At 34.9% G+C, this 23722-nt stretch overlaps 2 protein-coding genes across 2 annotated transcripts in view; one reads left to right on the top strand and one right to left on the bottom strand.

Annotated features, from left to right (window-relative positions):
* Window positions 1-333: 333 nt before the first annotated feature.
* On the bottom strand, window positions 334-1425 carry ND-PDSW (NADH dehydrogenase (ubiquinone) PDSW subunit). Its single transcript, XM_068287518.1, has 4 exons — window positions 1285-1425; window positions 1084-1191; window positions 612-887; window positions 334-541 (listed from the first exon to the last, which is right to left on the bottom strand). The coding sequence occupies exons 2-4, from the start codon at window positions 1163-1165 to the stop codon at window positions 414-416; spliced, it is 486 nt and encodes a 161-aa protein (XP_068143619.1). The 5' UTR covers window positions 1166-1191; window positions 1285-1425; the 3' UTR covers window positions 334-413.
* A 719-nt stretch (window positions 1426-2144) lies between these two features.
* Window positions 2145-23722, top strand: part of Snoo (Sno oncogene) — a 99114-nt gene continuing 77536 nt past the window's right edge. Inside the window, exon 1 of the mRNA XM_068287474.1 lies at window positions 2145-4117. Within this exon, the coding sequence (XP_068143575.1) occupies window positions 3101-4117 (1017 nt within the window). The 5' untranslated portion in view covers window positions 2145-3100. The remainder of the gene's footprint in view (window positions 4118-23722) is intronic.

Raw genomic sequence — 23722 nt, 5'->3', positions numbered from 1 at the left:
TAAAACGAAGAACTCGCAAAACTTTTTTAAAACAGAAACTTGTAAAATGTAAAAATATTTGAAAATAGATTCTACAAATGATACTTGTGTGTTTTAGAATGCATTCCTACCAAAAAAAATTGTTGATAAAAGAGTCGTTTAAAGGAAACACATCTCATGTGCCTCTTTTGAGCGAAAATTTGATTTTCCGTCAATATTTTCACATTCCTTCACTTTTCATCTCTAACTTTGTAGAAAAAATGAAAAAAGTCCTTTTTATGTTTATCAACAAATCAATAAGCAAGCCACATTTAATCCCATTTTGAATGTTGCATAGGTTCAGAGTATCGGAGATTCCTTCTTATAGATGATGGTGTATATTTCTTTTGTAATCACGATTTAATTGAACTAAACAACAGAAAATTGGGAAAACTTCAATGAGCTGTCTGCTCCTCGCCTTTCATGCCGGTCCCCACGGGGCCATGACGACGTTCCCAGATCAAGCGATGCTTCTGCTTCATGTAGGCGGTTTTGGCATTGGCATAACCACCCAAATCACCATCTGAAAAAAAAAAAAGGAGGAAAAATTATCCATAATACATATAAAGACATAATTCTTTGGTTTGTCTTACACTTGATAAACCAATTCTCGGTAGCCTTCTCATATGTCTCCAATATGGGCTTGCACTTGACAATATGATCAGGTGCCTCGTACAGGGTGCAATCCTCGAAGCGTTGACGCAAAATGTTCACAATCTCATTGTCCACCATACGATCCCGACGGAATTGTTGATCCGCCTCGAAACGGCAAACGGCATCGTCTGTATAGCATTGATCGATGGTGGGTACACGGCGGTACTTTTGATGATACCAATTGTATTTCTCTTGATTTGGTTCCACAATGCTTTCTATAATGAGAAGGTTGTCGTTGGTTAAGCGGGAGGCAAGAGGAAAAATTTGTAAACAAATCTTTGAGGTTATGTCATTATGTAATTGCAAACTGTTTTTAGCCAGGATTCGTGTGTTTATTGCAATTAAAGCATGTCTTAATGAATTTTGGATTAATCTGGTGGCATGTTGGGATTCCAAGTAGTTTGTACATACCACGGAACCAGGTGATTGGTCCATCAATTATATTTTGCACCGACTGGGCAAAGCTGGCCATAGGACTGCGAGGCTCCGGCATGTTTCCTTATCCTCTTCCGCCTCCTTCTGTACAATAATAAATATAGAAGTCAGTAAAGTAAATTATCGAATAAAACCATCGATTAAGACTTGAAAAATTGTCTAAAAGTTGTTAATTACTTGAAAAATAAAATTATCAAAATACGTCGATTAGAGATGGGCGATATGGCAGGTTTAGTGCCACAGCTAGAGGTGAAATAGTGACCCGATTTTTACTGTGACAAGTGAAATTATCTAACGCTACACTGTTCGAAACCGACACCAAACAGGACATTTTTATAAGCTTAAGAAGCTTACGTATGTCGTCCCCAATATGTACAACAAGAATAGATAAAATATAACTCAATTCAATTCTACCACTCTAAGGTAGGATCTTTGCTTCACGATTTTGACAGTTACTGCAATATCTCCATTTAAAACTTGACCAAATAAAGTACCTACGGACTTCATTTTATGATATGATACATTTGAAATGTTTCCTGGGCAAGGCGCTGTCACAACGTTAACGATAACATTTTATTGTTCTACTTATCGGTTACAAATTTGCCTCAGTCGATGAAATACAGGATTGCAATTCAAATTTTCGGAGAATTGAAATTTGATAAATGAAATTTTGATTTTCTGACTCTCTTACTTTAATAAGCCGATCTAATATTGTTTCAAAATATTTACTTATATTTTGTACCATGAAAGTATACAAAAATATGTATCATTTAAATGTTTGTTTACACAGTTTGCTTAATTATCTTTCAGCTAAAAATTTTAATATAAATGTCCTCTGAAGTATGAACAACTGTTAACCATTTTCGTTCATTATTTAATGTCAAAAAGAATATTGAAAAACTGTTTTGCGGAAGGTTAGAATAATGTCAAAGTTTAGAGCTATAAGTTTTGCTTATTGGGCTAGTATTTCCAACTGACGACACGAAAATGTTTGCTGGGTAAATTGTTTTTTCTTGTTATTGTTGTTTTTGGTTTCGTCGTGAACAGACGTGCGCGCGGAACTTCTTCGTTCGTAATTCTGCAAAAAGCTACGTAAAAACAAAAATATCAACTCGTAAAACAACAAAAGAAAAAAATATATAAGAAAAGCTCGCACGTGCGGATACAGAGAGCAGGCGTCTAAAAATTGTGTTTGTGTTGTGTGTGTTTGTCTGTGCCAAAAAGCAAAAGAGAGAGAGAGATAAATAGAAAATAAATATAAACAAAATAAATAAAAAATTTTAATAAATACGCAAGAATAATTTTTGCAGCAAATTATTGAAGCACAAAAATTAAAGCTTATAAAGCACAGGCACAGGGGAAGGAAGATAGGGGCAGCACCACAATTTTCTCTGTGTGTGTGTGTGTGTGTGTGTCGGTGTCGTTGTCGGTGTCGCTGTCTGTGTGTGCGTCTGGCTGGCTGTCTACGTCTGCCGGCCTTCGTCGTCGGTGTTTCGCCTCTCGCCCCAAACCCCGCCCCACAAGCAAAACCACCCGAATCAATCCCTCATTGTGCCTGTGTGAGTGCGAGTGCGTTTCTCCGTGTGTGTGTGCGAATGTGTGTTTTGTGTTTGAATAATATAAATATAAAGTTCAAATTAAAGAAATATTAATAAATAAATAAATGTATATAAAAGAATAAGCGAAAAAAAAGAGAGAGAGAGAGAGTGGGAAACATTCTATTTATAAAAGAAAAGGAAAAAATTTGTTTGCCGTCGGCAAAATGCAAAATGTGCCAACCAAAAAAATCTACTGATAGCAAGCAGAGCAACAAATTTGTCTTAACATGTTCTAAATTGATTGAGAACACAAAATGAGATTCTCCTTCAAATAGTCGTAGAACACCATCAAAGCCACGCTCCCCATTACGCACACATCAAACAAATATCCAGCTAAAAGGTGGAAGAAATCTTTGATTAACCGTTTTTTTTTTTGGTTTGGGACATCCAGAGACATGACCGAATACGTGACACCCATGATCAGCAATGTGCTGAAAAAATATCAAACGAGTGCACCAAAAAGTCTGCAAGGTCCTGGTCATCATGCGCACCATCACCATCGTAGCGAGAGTCCGCCCAATGTTAAAGGAGCAGGAGGAGGTTCGCCAGTGATGGCACTGATAAAAAAGGAGATACTCAGTTCACCAGAGCCACAGATGCAGGAGATGCTGCATCCGCATTTGCATTCGCATCATCATCATCCACACCATGACTCGCCGCCATCGGCCCAGCCACCTTCAGCCACCATTTATCCACCATTGCCGCCGGAAATATCCCAGCCCATTCTTTCGGTGGCCGATTCGGGTAGCGGTGAGCTCTATGAGACCCGTTTGGAGGGCAAAACCATCGGTTGCTTCTCTTTGGGCGGCGAGATGCGCCTCTGCTTGCCACAATTTCTCAACAATGTTCTCAATGACTTCACTTTGGAGCAAATTAATCGCATTTTCGATGAACTCGGCATATATTGCTCCCAGTGTACACCCGATCAATTGATTGAGTTTAAGGCAGCCAAAATTTTACCATCAGATGTCAAGGCCAGCGGTTTGATAACCCGCACCGATGCCGAACGTCTCTGTGCCGCATTATTGCATCGTTCCGATCGCAATAGCTATATACCCGTTGAGAATTTGGCCAAAGGTGCCCTAAGTTTTCATGTGTATCACAAGTGTTTCGGCAAATGCGAAGGCATCTGCACTCCGGACATGTATTCGTATCAGAAGCCCACTTGCATCAAGTGTCTGGAATGCGACGGTTGGTTCTCACCCCAGAAATTTGTTGGTCATGTGCATCGCAAATTCGAGAACCGCACCTGCCACTGGGGTTTCGATTCACGCAATTGGCACGATTATCTCCATGTCGCGTTGGATGTCGAGAATCGAGAGAAATATCAAATAATATTGGATCAACTGAAGGAGGTGGAAATCAAGGAGATGCACAAGGCGCAACGTGAAATCGATCACAAGAAACGAAAGGTAAGTCAAGTCCTAATCTTTATTTTGAATAGAAAGATTCAGTTGGTTAAAGGTTTTTAAATTGTATAATTCGAAAGAAGCTCATACCAAATGGAGATTTGGTTTTAAGTTATCGAATTTTCAATTATCAGAAATCTATTTTCATGCTGTTTCAGAGCTATACATTTGTAAATTATTAAATACCCCATATTATTAAATTATTGAAAATTAAAAACGTTAGCGAAGAATTCCAAGTTCTTTTTACTGTGATCTAGAAAAATATATCATATTATATTGAAAATGAAAGATAGTTCTACGCCAATTAAGTAAAACTATGCCGAACTTCCTTTCAAAACCCTTATAAACTTATTCTATAGATCCATATTGATCTTCGATTCTTCATATAAAGCTTACAACTTAAAATTACATTGAATGAAATATTAAATTATATGCATCGCCCACTGAAAACGGCAGCGGCGCCATATTTGGCTTTGGCGTCGGCTACTTCCCCCATTCTCCCTCAATTCTTTCAATTCACATTTTTATTCTCATTCACATTCAATTTCGATCTTCTTTAACGACACTTTGTCGTCGCGCCCGTCGATCATAAAAAATAAAAAAAAAACTATAATATCTAGCCAAGAGCCGAAGAGAAGCATTTTATGTTCATTTTATTATAATTATTATTATTGTGATTTAAGTGCAGCTGTGCAACATTTTGTAAAACAATTTTTTTCTTCCTACATTCCGTTGTGGTATTTTATTTATTTAAACTACTTAATTTTATGCTTAAACAGCGCTCGATGCATTTTTTTTTTTCAACTTTTTTATTTCCATTTAAACAGTTTTTTTGTGTTTGCATTGGCCTAAAGCGATTTTTTGTTCATGTTTTTTTTATTGGGGCTTTTTCTATGCCCTGTATTTATGCAACGAAGAATGGGTATATGTTAATTCTTAAATTGTTTATATCGAAGTTTTAATTTTTTTAAAAGAATCTTATCGATGTTGTGAAGATGGGAAACAGATAACTGTAAAACTCGTTAAAGAATGGTTAAGAAGGGATTCCTTTCAGTTTTACACTTTTCGGCAATAACTCTCGATGATTCTAAGTACATAATTTCGACCTCATTGAAATGCACAACCCTTAAACTTAAATTTGGTCATAATTCTCAACTAGTTTTATCTTTGAGTATATTAATAATACTTTTATAACTAATGTATTTATTTGTTAAAAAACATAAAAGATTAGTTAATTGACGCAATAATTATAAGAATTATCATTTCAATGCGAGCGACTTGAGAAAATAGGGTTCTTCGAAAATATAAAAATCAGTTTTGCATTATTTTTTATGTGGCGTATACGTAATTTTCATAAGTATTAAAAATGGACTGAAAAATGAGCCGAAAACTAAGCTTTAAAGCAAATTGCTGTAAAACTAATATAAATATTTTTGTGTATTTAAAAACATCGAAAATTTTCGTTTTATTTGTTTTTTTTAAATAAATACCTGTTTTAATTTCTCTAAAAACGTAAAATAAAACCTCTTTCAATGAATCTACCGCTGTGACGTCTCTCATCGCCTGCTGATAGGTGATTGCGCCCTTGCAACGGTTTCAATATTTGTATGCTCCTATTGGACTGACTGCCTGGCTGCGACTAAATCTTTCACTGTATTTGAAGTTAAAACTTTAGTAGAATAGCTGTAAATTAACATTGTTTTTGCGACTTTTTTGTATACAATTTGTTACTTACCTGTATGTAATGTAAAGAAGAGTTGAAGACGACAGAGTTGAATTTTTGCCTTGTTGTTTGACTTTTCCTGTAAAGGAGGCTAGCATCTGATGATGACACACGCACGCACGCACTACACACTATTGCAATTTTGTGGTGGAAAATATCCTAGCCACCCATACATTGGTTAAAGGCTTTTATTAGAGACTTTTCCAGGCCTCTCATCGGCTTCTTTTGCAGGGTAAAGCAATGTCGTTTAGTTTGACTTAATGTTGGATTAATATATATTATTTTGTTTGTTTTTTGTTGCTTTACAGTTGCGTGCCGCTCAGCCACAGCGACGTCTGCCGGTGGCCATGGTTGGCCGTTGACGACAAGTAGTCTCTGCCACGGCTTTTTTGTTGCTGTTGTTGTTTGTTTGCTGTCAAACATCAGTCAGCTGCAGCATCGGCTGCGACAGAGACGTCGCGGCGACGTCGATTTTTGTGGCTTATTTTTAGTTTTGCGCTCAATTTATTCTGTTGTTGCTGCTGCCTGTGGGCAAACCTTTCGTTTTTTTTTTTTTTTTGTTCTCTTGTACGTGTTTTTTTCTTCTCTGCTTCAATGTTAAATATTCAGCAAATAATATTAATAAGTAAGACAAGTAAAGGCGAGTACCAAAGAAGGGGGAGAGGAGTGGAAGAAAAGGCAGGAATGGAGGGGAAGACAAGCAACAAAAATAAATCGCAAACCGGTTGCTGTTGCTCTGCTTGCGTCGTCGTCATCTTGTACTTTGACCATGGCTCAGCTGCTGCTCTGCTGCTGGGCCCTGCCTTTTACTGTCCGCCTCTAAACCCCCTCTGTCGTCGCTCCTGTTGACTGCCTTGTCTTGTTATGGGATGTGTGTTTGTCTGGAAAAAAAAAACATAAATTTACGTCTTGCAGCATTTTTGTGGCGCAAAAAAAGCAATAATAAGAAGAACATACACAATATTATATAAAATAATAATAACAATCGAAGGAAAAGAATTTTGAAATCATATGCAAAGGTTTGAGTAAAGTCGTTCATAGAACTTTGAATGAATTTGAATGTTTTATTCAAAGTGTACTTCCTATTAATAGAAGAAGTAATCACTTTGTTTTATTTATTATATATTTTAAATATGTTCTTCCGGAGGCCAATATCTTTATTACATTGCAAAAAGAGTATATATCTCAAACGTGCTTGATTCTTACTTCCCTGCTTAGATGATTTTGATTGATTACCTACATTCGAGATTGATAAAAATTTAAAAATTGTCACGTTAACATCTCTAGTCAAGAATATTTTTCAATACCCACACAGCATCAAGGTATCAAGATCCAAAAACCAGTGAAGGAGATGAAAACAAAAATTTGATAGAGAGAGAGAAAGAGAAAAAGAGGGTGAAAAAACAGAAAAAAGAGCGTCACACGGGCGCAGTAGCATGCAAAATACACAAACTTGCTTTGAAATGCCAATGAACGTGACAGACGACGCTGCCGCAGACAGACGACAAAGTCGACGTTGACGGCGCCGGCGCTGTCAATTGGCAAACAAAACAGCAACAACAGCGATAAAAACAGAGACAAAAATCGGATCGAAATGTTGCTTTGTCGCTCTGCCCTTTCGCTGCTGCATGACTAATCAAATTGTCGAGGCTCTCTAAAGATCCTTGCACAACTTTTTCGACCAAACTTCGGACTTTGTCCATTCCATTTGAAGAATCTTTCCTAATTGTTTTGTTTTTGTGATTTTTAATATGATTGTCTGTTCGTTTGTTTTGTTATTTCCATGTTTCCAATTCAACAGGTTTTTGGTTTTGTTTTCAATAATTGCGTCTCATTCTCTCTCTCAGTTTTCTCGCTCTGAGCTGTTACAGTAAAAACCCTTCTGAGCAGACAGTGACTGTTTTCAAGATTTAAATGTTAATGTGAGAATAACATTTGTTGATAAAATGTTAAGAAATACACGATCAATATCTCGAGAAGAATGTCTCTTCAAAAGGAGTTCAAAATAATAAATTTTGAGAAATAACATTGAAATTTGTATCCTAAAAGTAAAATTTTGTTAAGCAAGTTTTCACTGTATCAAAATCTTATCGCTTATAAAATTTCCAAAATTTATGCTAATCTCTTTGAATATATATATATTTTTTATTTTGCTGCTCTGCCAATCATCATGTTTTTCTGGTTTGCATTGCTTAGCACGTTTCGCTTGTGTTTTTATTATTATTGTAAATGAGAACCCAAAAAAACCACCTCCTGGTTAATTGTTACAGTTTTTCGACAAACACATACACACTCATAAATATGAATTTCACTTATCACCCTGCTGCTGTCGATGATGATAAGGTTAAGCACTAAATAACCACGTTGTTAATTGTCAAAACAAACGATAAATGTAGCCAAAAAATAAGATTAAGTCTAGAGTCATTCTTTTTATTTCCATATGGAAAAGGAAAGTTACGCCCAACAGGATTTTCTTTATATGTCTCATCATATCAAATCTGATTTGAATTGTTTGATGAATGGCGAATTTATAATCAAAAAAGTCTTACAATGCGGTTCAATTGTTTTTTTCCGTGAAATTTCTAATCAATTATCAATAAATTTTAAAAACACATGTATACAGTGCGTATGATTAATATTATTAAGTATACGTTAGATTCAGTAGAAATAAGTTGAAGATAAGAGTAGCAATCAAAGATGTACCTCGTTTTAATACTAAATTGTGCTAGTAAAAATTCAAAAAATTAAAGGTGATTACAATTTTTTTATTTAAACATTTTTGGTAGCAAGCTTAATTATTTCCAGTCGATTTTAAATAAAACAATCTACATTTAAAATTATCTTACTATGAATGAAATCACTGTACTAATATTTGTTAACACTTTTGATAAAGATTGCTTTAAAGTATTTATTTGTTTTCAGATTGCAATTGTCTAATAAACGAGAGCCTGATTATAATCCCTTTTGATTCGCAATAAATGCAATGTTTTAGTTGAATCATTTATTATATATATTTTTATTGTAGTTTTTTTTACACTGTGCTACATACTAAAAACCCTTGGGGTAATATACGTAGGTCCGACGTGTCAGTTAGTTAGCGATTTGATAAGCCCGATAAACCAGCAGACATCCTTCTATTTTTGTCTCTCGTTCTCTTTCTCTGCATGGGAGTTGCGCTTCCCTTGGGCAAGTCTCGAGACCTTCACATCATCATGTCATGTGATCCTACGTATGTACGTTCTGCCTGGCTGTTGTTTTATTTTTTTTATGACTATTAGCCAACAAGAAAATAAAAGCAATTTAAGACACACACGACAAGGTATTAAAAATAGGTTCGATTGCAATATACCCTGTAATAAGAAGCACAAAAGATACCAAATAAATTCGTATACTTCTAAGCAATTTACTATTCGATTAACTGATAATCACTTATTGTTAGTTGTGTACTCGGTTTTTTTTTTATTAAATTGAGCAGTCAATTGTACATTTTTTTGATTCCGAATAATTCCACTTTTTAAGTACACGATATGAACCTATTCAAACTAATCTGATATTTGGAATGCAGAGAAGAAGACGTTTCCGACCCCATAAAATAAATATATTCTTGATCAACATGATACGCTGAGACGATATAGCCAACTGCATCTGTTAATTCGAAGGCTATTGGGACAAAACATGGTAGATATTTAAATAAAAGCAGCATTAAGGCATAGAAAAAGAGTTAAGAACATGTACAAATATTATGGAACAAGGACTGCAAGGGTATATAAGATTCCGCATAGCCATAGTTCGTCTTTGATATTTTTTTTTCTATTATGATGCGAAAGGTGCGGCCTCGTTTGGCAGTAGAAAGGAGTAAAAGGAGAATTGTATCTTAGTTGTTTTTTCTCCTTCCATTTATGCCTAGAGTGGTAAATGTTGTTGTAATGGTGTTTGTTGTTGTTGTAGGTTTGAAGTTACTTGTTAATGTTGTTGTTTGGTAGTTGTTGTTGTTTTTTCTGCAACAGGTGTGTTTTTGGGATGAAGTTTTATGAGTTGATCTTCTAACCAAATAAAATGCTCGTGTTGCTATTGATTGTTATATTGCAATTTCGTTGTATCTTCTTCTCTGCCTAGTCAGTCAGTGAGTTAGTAAATATTTAAAAATCATTCTCATGTTTATTTTAATTAAGTCCAACGCGATTTAATGCGATCGTTCGATCGTTGCTAATGATATTGTTGTGCTTGTCCCTCTCCCTCGGACTCGGTTTCTCTGTGTGTTAATTTTATTTTATATTTATTTTGAACACACAAAAATTAGTGAAAATATTTAAATAACCAAAACGTGTTTTCATCAATTTTATTTGATTTCGTTTAGGTGAAGTGAAAATTATTATGCAAATTGTTGCGAATGTTGTTATTGAAATTTTTTTTCGGTTTCGGTTTTGTTTTGTATTTGGCATTTGTAACACTGATCTCTATGTAAATTGCAAAAATATGATTTGTTTACATAATAAGTACATGAAATGGAATACAATGTCAATTATCGAATATGTTCCAAAATACCTGAAAAAACATAATAAGCAAAGGTCCTGAATGGGAAGGCTCAGGAAATTATCTATCGATTGTGTTCAGTTTTTATCATAAAATGTTAAATGAAAAGAATTTGTTGTTTTGACTTAACTAATTCACTCAAGCGAAACTAATGCGTGTTCAGCAAAATTCTTTATTGATACTTTTTATAGATCAATGAGCTATGAATGGACGCTTGAATAAAAATTTTGTAGCTTAATTACTCTAGACCTTTGACCCTTTCACAGAATAGTTATATTTAAAATAGCGTGATATAAAATATTTAATTTATCAATCTTTATTATGTTAAGAACAATTCCAATTATCAGTGGATAATTCCACCATTGCCACCATTAATTGACAAGAATTATTCTTAGCGGCAACCAGCAAAATTTCAAAAGTAAAAATGCAATGCAAACTAAATATATTGGGAGCTTGGACGATAATCTTTAAGGTATTAATCATTATAAAAACCTAAATGTATAGACTTCTTACCCTTTTTTTTTTTTTGCCAAATAGCCAATGACCTCGTTTAATTAGCTGTTGTTGTTTATTTGATTTTGAAATTTAATTACACATATATGTACATTGTACATACATATGTATATGTATATAGAAATTGTATTTGAAATTCTATAGGAACTGAGCTGATAATTTTTGTATAATATATAAGTACATGTAGGTCGCCTTGGGGCTTAAGTCTTATCAGCATCTAAGTCTATGTGACTGTCTGTCTCAGTTTCTGTTTCTGTCTCTGTGTCTGTTTCATTTTGAAAAGTTAGTTTAAGTAAGTATTATTATAATTATTTGTTTATTAATATTGCTTATCATTCACAGTTGACGACGACTGGGATTTTATCTCTGTTTTATATAAAAAGTTATCTAGACCGGGTCCAACAATTAAACCACGTCTAAACGTTATCGCCGGTTTTTCATATTGCCGCAGACGTGACAGAATTTTAGCTTGGGCGAAATTTATTTCAGTTTATCTCAATGGAGAATTTGCTTAAATGGTCTCTCAGTGGGAAAAGTAAAGAAAAAAAGTGGTTTACAAGCGATTTCCTAGTGTCATTTCCCATGTTCTCTCACTCACACTCCACACTTTATGTCTCTCTCTCTCTGTCTCTCCTTTTTGCATTTCCGATGGTTACCTGACAGCTTACACCTGGCGACGCCTCGGTCGGAGAGGCAAACCGACAAAATGCGACTTGCTTCACTGGTTTTAGGTCTCTCTGTCTCTTGGACTTGTTTATTTCCTTTCTACCAAAGTATTTGCTTAACGGTATGCCTCCAAGTCTTAAGCGGAAATTTTACCCCTTTCGTCGCTCCGATTTTACCCCTTTGCCACAGTTGATCTAAGGTCTGCAACAATCATTGCTAATTGGGTGAATCTAACAGGTGTTATAACAATCACATTTAATAGTAATAATAAAAAAATAATAATATAAAACTTTAATAATTATTTTTTCGCGAATTTTTTTTTTTTTTTTTTGCAAAATTTTTGTGTTTTTTCTCGCATTTTATTGTGTTTGTTCGTTTGTGTGCCTGTTTAACTTTTTATTTGTTTGTTTGTTTGTTTATTATTTTCATTTCATTTGAGTTTTTTTTTTTTTTTTTGATTGTGCTGATTGCGCCTGACAGTGAAAAGAATTGGCAAAGACTTCAGCACTTGAGAAATAGATAGAGAGAAGTGTTTGGTGGGCAGTGGGAGAGTTGGCTTTTAATATCAGTTAGTTGTCAATATTAATGAGGCTGCCAGGTGGTAAATGACAGTCAAAAGAAATAACTTTGATTGGTTACACTTAGTATTAAGTGATATCGATTTTGGTATGACGGCAACTATAAATGCGTTTCGATTACAAAATAGTAGTGGAAGGCAGAGTGGAGCTTTAAATCGGTATAATATCCTGACTTTTAAATTATATTTCGAGCAAATAAAAGTTCATTACTCATCCATAAAATCCAAATCACAAGAATTACCGTTTTTTACAATTTAATTTGCAACAAATGATTATGTCGCAATGTCCTATCTCAAATGATTTAATGAATTTTCACATTGATTTGATACCTTTGATATTGTTAACTTTGGAAGTTTAACAAAGGCCGAAAGTCTCTATTAACCTACATTGAAAGCCAGCGTCAGCAGTCCCTCCTTTCCTTTCTTACCAACCCTCGTTCCTCTCTCTTGCCATGGGCCAGACCGACCAGACATTTTCTTTTTGCGATGATTGACAGCAATTGTAATATGAAACTTGTCATTCATTTCATTTAATATAGAGAGCGTTTGGATAATGACAATGCATGTAGACGAGTTCTATATACCCTAACGAACCGCCAACTTCTAAGTGTCTCTAAAAGCTTGCCATCTTCTTGAGGTGTCTGGAATGATGGGTGGTGGCGGGTAGCGAGCCCTATAAAACTTTCACACGCAATGTGGCTCATTAGGACTATGAACGAAGCACAGTGGCTCATTTCGCAAAATCTATAATATGTTTATTTTATGATTTCAATAGTAACTTAAGTCTCGAAATGGTTTTTAATCTCAGAATCCACATATTCTGATGATGTCTCTTTTTCTAAAAGAAAAATTAAATTTTATGGTTTGCATTTAAATTATTTTCTCTATTTGGTTTTCGACTTGGTTTTTGTTTTAAATTTCAATGGCTACCTGTGTTAAGCATTTTGAGAGACTGAGAGAAATTCTAGATGCTTAAATGTCAAATGCGGCTGCTGTTGTTGCAATTGCATTTGTTTTTCATCTCGTGGTTGTTGTTGTTGTCAGTGCGCATGAGTGAACATTGAGCCGACAACGACGTCAGTTGTAAATTTCGCGCAACATGACGGCAAAAACAAAACAAAAACCAACAGCAATAGCAACAACAAGAAATGCCACAGCAACAGCAGCAGCCCCCCAGGCACAATCTGCCTGCTGCCCCTGCCACCTTGTCACACCGTTTCTTGCACCTTCTTCCACCTGGCAAACTGAGCTTGTTGTAAATGATATTGTCGTCACACAAACACATAGACGACGCACTTACATCCATATAACTAGACAACAAACATTTGCATAGTGCCCTACCACACATTGTTGTTGTTGTTGTTACTGTTGCTGTTGCTGCTGCTGCTGCTGTTGGTGACGGCGTCGCCAACGCCAACGCCTGTCGAGTCACCATAAAATGCAATAGCTATGGAATCTGCTTTATAAATACCCTTTCAAAATTAGAAAAAAAATATATGAATAAAGTTTGTAAGATTAAAAAATGTTTTTTATTACTTGACTTAATATTAGATTTCAAATTTCAAGTTCAAAAAATTTTATAAGACTTTAATCTTTTTATTGATAAATTGAAAACAATAACCCAGTTACATTGCGGAACAATAACTAAACAAAACTAGGCACTTAAATACTATTTTATATACATATATGTACATACATATATGGATATTTTATTTGCAATTTATACGAAATGGACAAAATGTTAATATTACGAAGGGCATTTGATAGTATTAAATATAAAGTAAATGTTTAATTAACAAATTGTGAAAGGAATATTCGGCATATAAACAATATTATATACAGATTCATCTTAAGGTACTTTGAGTACTTTTATTTAGAGTATTTCCTTTTCGATCTTAGTTTTCTATTGTCTAGCCCTGCCCCACTATATTCCTGCTTAGTGCTTCTTGTTGCAGGCAGTGAACTATAAAAAAGCTTGAATATGCGGCTAGTAACATTGTTGCCCCTCGTCTTCCTTGCTTACTCCCCCTTTAAAATTGCGGTGGTGTGTTTTTTTTTTCGTTTTTAATTGGCACACGCAAATTGTGCACATAACCTCAAAGTGGCTGAGACGTTGTAACCTCTCCCGAGCAAAAGCCTCGCCAAAAAAGGTTGCATCAACGAACGATGACGCTGGCGACGTTGACGACGATGACGATGACGTTGGTGTTGACTAGTGTATCCAAAGTTTGCTCTCTTTCTCTCTCTTTCTCTTGGACTCTCTTTTTCTCTCGTGCTTATGTGGGGAGGTCTTCGGAATGGGCACGCGACTGGCGACTTGTGACGAACTGAGACAACTCTGGGGTTTAATGAAATATTAGACGCTGACAAGGCGTTGAAGACGACACCCCACTGGGTAGGGTAGGGTAGGGTAGATAGGAGGCAGACATAAAATGAGGGGAGGTAGCTTCGTCGTCAGGCAAAGGCATTCACGTAATTATAATGTAATGTATAGTGTTGTTGTTGTTAGCTGTAATTAATAAATTGTTTGACTTGAGCTCACTCATATTTCTTTCGATGTCGCTCTTTCTCTCTCTCTCTCTCTATCTGCCTCTTTAGCTTTTCTATGTCTATTTCTTACTTTTACTGTTGTTTACGGAAATATTGACGCAGCAGAAGCAAAGAAAAGCGACCTCTTTATGGGCAACCTTCTAGTGCACCGACCAACCGACAGACCGACCCTCCGCCAGACCGACCAACCACCTCCATCAGTCAGCGCACTTGACGCCGCATTGTGCAATGTATTGACTTTTTACACGTGACAGGCAATTGACGAGCTGTTGTTGTTGCCGGCATGTGTCTGGGCCAACGGCCATCTAATTGCAGCATTGTCTAGGCTTACAACACGACACGATGCGAGGCGATGTGATGCGATGCGACCCGACCCCATCCGTTTCGACCCTGTGGCCCTTTTTTTTGGGTTTTTTTTTCTTTCTTACATATGTATGTATATGGAGTAAAGTAAAATGGGGGAAAATTAAGAACTTAGATTGTCTAGCTGATATCTGTGGAGTGATGAGATTGAGATTTCTTTTGATATGATTACTTATCAAATTATATCGCATTTGAAAGGAAAACCTTGGACAAGGAAATACTTCATACTAAAGTGGAATAATCTATTATTGATAACAAAAATGAGAATGATTCACTTTACAAATATTGTTTAAGGAAAAGCAATTCAAAATTATAATCATAATTGTTATAATCACCCAACTCTTGCTTATATAATAATGTTTTTATCATCTTTGATATAAAATGACATTACTTTATGGCTACAAGAAATTATATTTTACCAGTAAGTCAGTTGTTAGGGCCTTGGAAATTTAGCGAATTTCCACTGTACTTACTTCCCCTCATCATCATCAGCATTATGACGAGCCAAAAATGCACTAATCAAATTGCAGTTTTGAACTTGATTTGAAAATGCATTAACTGCTTTACCTGCTGTTGTTGCCTCTACTTAATACTTAACTGGGTGTCGGTGGCAGCAGCATCAGCAGCGTCGGCAGTTGGCCAATAAACCGGTTGCAGGTGGCTATCAACCTAGTCTTCGTCATACATTTGTTGTTGTTGGTTTTTTTCCAAACATGAACTGCTGCAATTTGTTGCAAGCAATCATCTTGTAGGCTGATGTCTGTCTATCTATCTGTCTGTCTGTCTGTCTTTTTTTGTCTCATTTTTGTTTGCTAAAAATGTTTACGAAAAGTGTGGCTAAATTGTATTTTTTCTTTTAGTAAAATGTTGATTTGACAAAAACCTACAATAAATGAAATCAAAAGTATTGAATTTCAATGGTTTATTTACAGTTCATTTGAGAAAAAAAAAAAAAATTTTAAAATAAAAACCAAATTTTATACATTTAAGCTTAAGTTAGTTAAAATCCGACAACTTCAACTCCCACTTGTGAATATCGATGTCTTTTTTGTCTCCATTGAGTCAATTTTTTTAATTGAATAATCCACATTTTATTTGTTTTTAAAATATTCTAAATAGACTCTCATATACAGTTTGCTCAATTTTCCCCCAGGACCCATATAAACTTATGACTAATATAAATTTTTTTGATGTGTTTTCTACACTTTTTTTTGAAATATTTTAAATATTTCAATTTTTGAATTATATTCTACTTAATGCTTGCCTATATTTTATGTGATTCATAAATTGTATGGAAATATATTAAAAACAAAAAAAAACATATTTTTGTATTATAGAAAACTGTTGGTTAGCGAGATAAACTGGCTAATACCCCTTGCCCCTGATCCTATGCGGTATCAGTGTGATGATTCTGATGATGATGATGAGATGCAGCATTCTTTCAATAATTCTATCTCTTTTGCAATTGCAATTGCCAACTTGTTGGCATTGCCATTTTGGCCAATTTACTATTGCCACGCCCAGAACTTTTCGCCTACTTTGTGCCTCAATTATGCCAATTGCAGTCAGTCAGTTAGACAGTTGGCTGCCTGCTGCTGCCGGTTGCCATTTGCTGACTGCGCCATGACCTTAAAAAGGCAACATGGAAATTGTCTGCTCCAACTGAGAAGACTCGCAGCTGTCCTCCTCATCGTCGTCGTCGTCGTTGTCGCTAGATGTTGTCGGTGGCCATTTCTGTGTATGTGTCTCTCTGCATTCAAGCAAAGTTATGCAATGTTGGAAAAACATTTGGCTTACCACAAAAAATTCTTTGCGATTTTTGGTTAAATATTTTAAGTGGTTTTTACCATGCGCCGCGCTCTAAGGTTGTTTCAGAAACTTAACGCATTTGACCTACTAAAAATAAATCGACCAACTGTACAGGCAGACATTACATATTCTTTTAGTAAAAGAAACCCCCAAACCCAGACAAACGCCGACCATGGCCAAGCGGCATTTTTCCATTTTCCTTTTTTCATATTTGCCGTATTCAAGTTAATTACGCCGTGCACATTGTTTTGTTTTGTTTAGTTTTTTTCTTTTCTTTTGTCATTCATAAAAGAGTTCTCTCAATTTTTTTGTATGAGTCAATCAGCGTAGTCTTCGTTTGTTCTACAAAAAAATGAATTTCAAAAAGTTTTTAAAAAATCTTTGACAAAAATCACGTGGGCGTGGCCACAATGTCGACGAACGACAAGCGACAAAACAAATTTGACTGCCAACAACAACAACGGCAACATAAAAAAAAAACTAGCGAGAACATTTTCTCGACAAAAATATGCCGAAAAGTGCAAACAAGCATAATATTTTGTTATTTATGGGAATTTCAGTTGTTGTTCTTGTCTACTACGGCTGACTGGGAAAATCTTCTGGTATTCACAATGAAAAAGGGTATATACGTTTTATACGGAATGAATTATTTGTGGAAACTAAGCTTCTATAATGGCGTACTCTATCAAGTGTGAAATAAGAATATGAACCATGAGTTTTAAAGTGATCTTAGTTCATAATAAAAAGGGATACGAATATGTATTTATAAAACAGGAAAATATATAAACCAATAGTGTGAATTATGTCAATTACTATTTAAAATCTTAAAGTCTTTTAAAATGTTACTAATATTATTATTTAAACCTAAGATTATTTGTTACAAATAATCAAAAACTAAGATACTTTCTGTAAGGTCAAAATCAAAATCGAAGTAATATTAAAGTAAATTGAAATGTTTCATAAACCGTGTAAAAGATGATTATGCCACCCTGTGCCTTTTTTCTGTAAATTACTTTTATCGGTACCAATTAAAGAAATGTTTATTTTGGAAAATGAAAGCTTAAATAAATTTGCAAAATCATGAAAGTTTATTTGATTTTAATGTTGGCAAAGAGATTTAATGTGTGCATATCTGAAGTAAACTTAAATAATTAAATAGTTTTTCGGTTTAACTTAATGTTTATTTTATGACTGACTTTAAACGTTAATTGAGTAAACAACATTAAAACTTTCTCAAAAGGAATAAAAGGAGCAGAATTTGAATGGTTGTCCATCTTTTGAGATACCATTTGAAATTTTTATTCTTTATCAAAGGGTGAAGAGCAATTCAAAAATATATAAATTAAGAATCAGAGATTTGTATCTCAGGGCAGAGAAACTATCGTTACGTTTCACATTGTCGAATTTGTTCATTGTCATGCGTTTTCGTTTCGAGTACTTGTGTATTTGTTGGTGACTTCATTGCATTGCAAATCTTTTTCGAGCCATTGACACCCTGTTGTGTGCTATTATAGGTCTTTTACTTATACAAAAATACATACATACATACATATGTACATATAAATATATATGTATATACGAGCACATTCTGCTATACCGGCCAGCCTTTTTTTCACTTTCTCATTTCCGCCTCGTCTCTCTGGTGTCGTCTCCTCTTGTCATCAACAATTAGCCCATAGCCCGTTGTCGTTTGCCGGTTTTTGCCTATTTTTAAAAATAGGCACAAAATAAATCAAATTTATGTGAGCAAAAATGAGCTACAGAGAGCAAATATTTTGGTATATAGAAGATAAATGCGAATAAGTTAAGAAATATAATTCTTATTTTTTGTGTACGCATACTGATTGTAAATATAAATATCGAAAAACTTGTTAAAGAATGTTACGATGTGATAAAAGTCCTTGCGATTGGCCGAGCGCCTTTGTGCTTCAAGAGCCTCGGACTCTTAAGTAAGATTAGATTAGATATAACATACAAAACGTATTTAAAATGGAAGGGGTTACCCAAAAAAAAAAAAACTTTACACAAATTTTCCAATAGGCCCAAAAATGCTTTTAGAATTGACGCTTTGTTGAATCTTAAATAGTCACTATAAAAAAAATATGAATTAATATGAAATGGAATACGTTGGATGCAAACGGAGAAGGCACGGACGGATCTAGAAAAAAACTTTTGGATGATATTCAATTGAAAAATGTATAAAAAATGGAATCATAATAGGCCATTTAATCAATGATTGGATTATTGGATCTTCTTTATGCAAAGAATAATACAAGTAAGTCGGGGAAAAACTTTTCTTTGCTACTTAGTGATCTATAATAGATAGTCCTAAGTTGTTGGCAATGTTTTTTATCTAAAATTCTCCCTTAAGCTTTTTAAATTGATATTTTATGTATGTAGAAAAGGACAATTAGAGCATTGAAAGGCTTAACCCTTGTTATCTTTTGTTTGTATATGAAAGCAAAGGGGTGGGCGGTTGGTGTAAAACCTATGAAATAGATAGACCTCCTTACAATCTTTTATTCTGCTTCTCTCACTCTATGCCTCACATTTTTAATGATGTTTTACAGTTGGGTGGAAATTTTCTAATTGTGCAACGCACATGGGCAAATATGTTGAAAAGTGCGTGTAAGTGTTACCCCTCTGACCCTCCATCCCTCTACTTACCCCACATGCCAGGTGAAATCCCGAACCGACCTAAGTCAAGCAAGAGCAACCCTTGTGCTCGTTGGGTATGAAATAAAAAAAGCTCGACGAAGCCACCACAAAAGCCAACCCCAAAAGACAAAAGTACATAAATTGCGTTGCATGCAACAACAATAACAACATGAAAAAGAAAAAAAAGGGAAAAACAAACATAGAAAATGCGTAGAGGCAAAGACAAAGCAACACCTTGAACATACATAGATAGATGAAGGGTTGCTTGGCTACATATGTGTAGCCATATCTCCCTCCTGGTATCCCATCAACATCATTATCATCATCTCACATATCTTTCTATCATATTTCTAAAGCCATTTTTCTGCTTAAGAGAAAGAGAAAAAGGAATTGAGAAAAGTGCGTAACCCTCTTGTCCTTATCCTCACCCTCTTGTTGAAGCTTTTGCCGAAGTTCATCAACTTTTCTTAGCCCGTCCCCTCCGCACCCAACATTTGCAATCTTTTAATTTATTAGATTTTTACCCTACTATCTGTTTTTCCTATCGCATATCCATCGCCATAAGATCTGTAAATATATCCTTTTCTTTTGGGGTTTTTAGTTTGTGAATTTGCTCCCCAGTTTCTTTGACTTGGTCGCTCTTTTCTTTCTTTAAGCCAATTCCTGGTTCAATAAAAATGTGTCTTGGCTGAAATGTGTAAAATATCCTTGAAAGGTTAAAGACATTACCAATGCAGGACACCAGCATAACCACCATTCTAGTTGCTGCTGTTGTCGCTGCCATCGTTTGTTGTTGAACTCGTTTTCCCTCAGTCATGCGGTCGCTGCCCCTGGCCGCCTTGAGATGGAGCGCTAGACAGAGATAGCCAAATAAAACCGGAGAGAAAGAGAGATGGAGAGTGAGTTCCTTTTGTTTGGTATTCTGGCTGCTGTTGTTGGTTGCTCCTCCAAAAGACCCATTGTTATATGCTGCTGCTTCCTACCGGTGCCTGACTGCTGCTGTTGCTTTTGCCTTTGCCTCAAGTTCCTTTCAATGACAATGCGTTTCATTCTCTCCTCAACCTTTCCACTGTCCTTCTGCCAATTTGATGGGGCGGGCTAAGCATTTGAGCTGAACTGAACTGTACTGACGGGTGTCATCGTCATCGTCGTCGTCGTCTTCATCAGTGCGTTGTACTCTATTTTTCCCTTTTCTTTTTTACTTTTACTTTGAGAAATCCACCTCGCATTCGTTTCCATTTGAGGGTTGAAGAAATCCTTTTTTATACGTTTTCGTTATGGGACTTGACTTCAACCAAAAAAGCTACACACAGAGTTCCTCTATTCATTGAGACGCATCGGTGCTATTACCATTATTATTTAACTAGAAATATATTACAATAATCGCTTTCAAAATTCTTTTGCGAAGTCCGTTAAGATAAGGACTAAGAATTTCTGATTTTTAATAGTAAAATGAGGAAAAGGAGAACTAAAAATCGAAAGAATAAATTTGATTTAGTTTATAGATAGAATTAAAATCGAACTTAGCCGGCTTTATAGATAGATTTAAATTATTTAATTTTAAATTTTTGAGTAAGCGAACTATGAGCTATCTCAAATACAAAAAAAAAAAAAAAAAAATACATATATATACATATGTATGTATATATATATTTAAAGACAAAAAAAAAAAAAAACAAAATTTACAACTTGTTTAAACAATGTGACAGACTTTTTGTATTAATATTTAAGAGATTCCCAACTCTTCTTTTACCACACTCTAAACATTCTAATTTATGATATTAGCAGACCAAACAGATTGCACCTCTTGATCTCTGACACATTCCACACTCTCCATGCGCTGCGGCGCCTAAAAGTAGATACGCATAATTAGTTTTTAATGCTTTTGGTGTCAGCATTAAACGAGTGAGACAGAGAGAGAGAGATAGAGGGGAGAGAGACCGCTGCAGCATGGGGGATACGACGATGTTGCGCCTCATTTGAGATCTTCTGAAAAGTGATGACATTTCATGTTGACCTTAACCCCCCTAAAGGCGTGAAAGCGAGGAAGGGCAATCGGGCTGTCTGTCTGTCGCAAGGCATTTAAGTCAAATGAGCACTGAAAGGCAATGAAATATGGATTAAACACATTCCAATTATAAGTACACACACACACACCCACACATAAAACTCTCGAGGGGGAGAAATTGGCACTTGAAGTCGCCGACAGCACAATGACGATGACTGCGACATTTGGTTCTTATCAGCGAATGCAAAGAATAGCAACACCAACAACAAGTAGCAAGTAGGGGCAGAGTGGCCTTTCAAGATATGGCGCTAAATTTCTTATCAAGCAACAGCAAAAAGAAAAAACAAACAAAAAACTTAATAGAATAAAAATTAGAAATAAAAAACGACAAAAAATATAGTACAAAAATTCAACAAACTTGGCTGGCGACAAAACAAACCAGACAAGGAAAATAGAAAAAAAAAAAATAAAAATAAATATAACAAGTTCTATATGCTTAATTGTCTGCCAACTGGCAAATACTCTTTAACCATAAAAAGTCGTAATTAAATTATTATACAGATGAAAAAAAATAAACAAAATACATTGCAGATAAAAGAAAAATAATTTTTTAAGTTTGTAAAATCCAAAGTACTTGTCTTTAAGATAAGTACAGGGTATAAAAGTCAAAAATGATAAGCAAGAGAGCAAATTATACATACGTATTTATATATATTTTTTTTTGTGTATAAAGCAAAGGCAATGACAGTATACAAATTTATAAAAATCATTGGCGCTTGGCCAATCGTCAAATGACAACAACAATACCAACAAAAACAACAACAAGAGCAAAAGCAGCAGCCGCGCAACAAGAGCAACAGAAAAAATGGTCGACGACCAGGCAAAGTGGGAAAAATAAACATTATAAAGATGAAGGCAAAAGCAAATTTCAAATAGAGCAAAAGAAATAATAACAATAATAATAAAAACCCAAAAACTTGACAGCCAAATCATTTTACGATTCATCTGAAATGAGAATACCCTTGCCCATGTCCATTAAAATTGATAATACAAATAGGGAATTTCCATCGTTACTCATTACACTTATTATAAAGGATATTCATAAAAACCATTTATTCTCATCCGATGAATTATCGCTAAATATAAAAGATTATGACTTATTATATTTACAAGCTTGGGTCCATTTTATAAAGTAAAATTCAAGTGAGCAAAGTTTCTAAACAGCTTCTATAGGCCTTTCTTGTTGTTAGAGTATCTAGAAAAATAAGAAAAATATGGAAACGCGCAAAAACAAAACGGACAGAGAATAAGCGAGACATAGTTGTTTCTATATAGAGCAGAAAAGAGACAGCTTCTGTTCGTAGGGATAGGACAGACAGTCTGACACACAGTAAGGTGAGGAAGGGAGTGGTGAGTGGGTGGGGGGTGATGATGGAATAAGCATATGAGAAAAACCCAACGAAATGTTTTAATTAAAATTGTCTTAATTTATAATTTATGTTCAAAAGGCATTAATTCACAAGGCGTTGGAGACGTCGTCTTTTTCGCCGAGACTAATTCACAGCTGGCCTAGCCACATAGCTGGCTAGCTCGCCATAGTATCACACCGACATCAGCGGCAACCGATAAACATCTATTCTACGCAGCAGGCAGAATTTGTTAGTCGTTGGGTCGGGAGGAGGGGGGGACTATAAAACATATTTGCTGTCGATTTTTATGATTTGTGGTGCCAATAGATAGGCGCGAGAAATATTGCCAAAGATATGCAACAACAAAAAAAGAAAACATTGGGATTTATTATTAACACACAAACTTCTTACGTATAAAATCATATTAGTGAACTATTAATTAAAAAGACATTGTGGTTAGGTAGATACAATTATATGCTTTCGAATTGCTTAATATTTTATGCTTTATATGTATTATGAATAATACTTTTCTATTACCAACTTGTAAAATAGAAAATTCATGTCAGACAAACCAATCGGTTCTTATAAAACATATGTTTTTAAAGAATTTCTCAACCAACAACAACTGGGACAATAGAAATATTTGTCTGAATAAACACTTAGATTTAGGAGATTAAAAAGATAAGCAGATAAAGAAACGAATTGAAAATCTTTTGGCTAAATAATTTCGAATGCATATGAATATATTATGAATATAAAGTGTATTACATTATATTTAATATCAAATAGTCTCTGAGAA

Source organism: Drosophila tropicalis, unplaced genomic scaffold (assembly GCF_018151085.1).
Source record: "Drosophila tropicalis isolate 14030-0801.00 unplaced genomic scaffold, ASM1815108v1 contig_562, whole genome shotgun sequence".
Taxonomy (NCBI): Eukaryota; Metazoa; Arthropoda; class Insecta; order Diptera; family Drosophilidae; genus Drosophila; species Drosophila tropicalis.
This window is presented reverse-complemented; position numbering and strand designations above follow the sequence as displayed.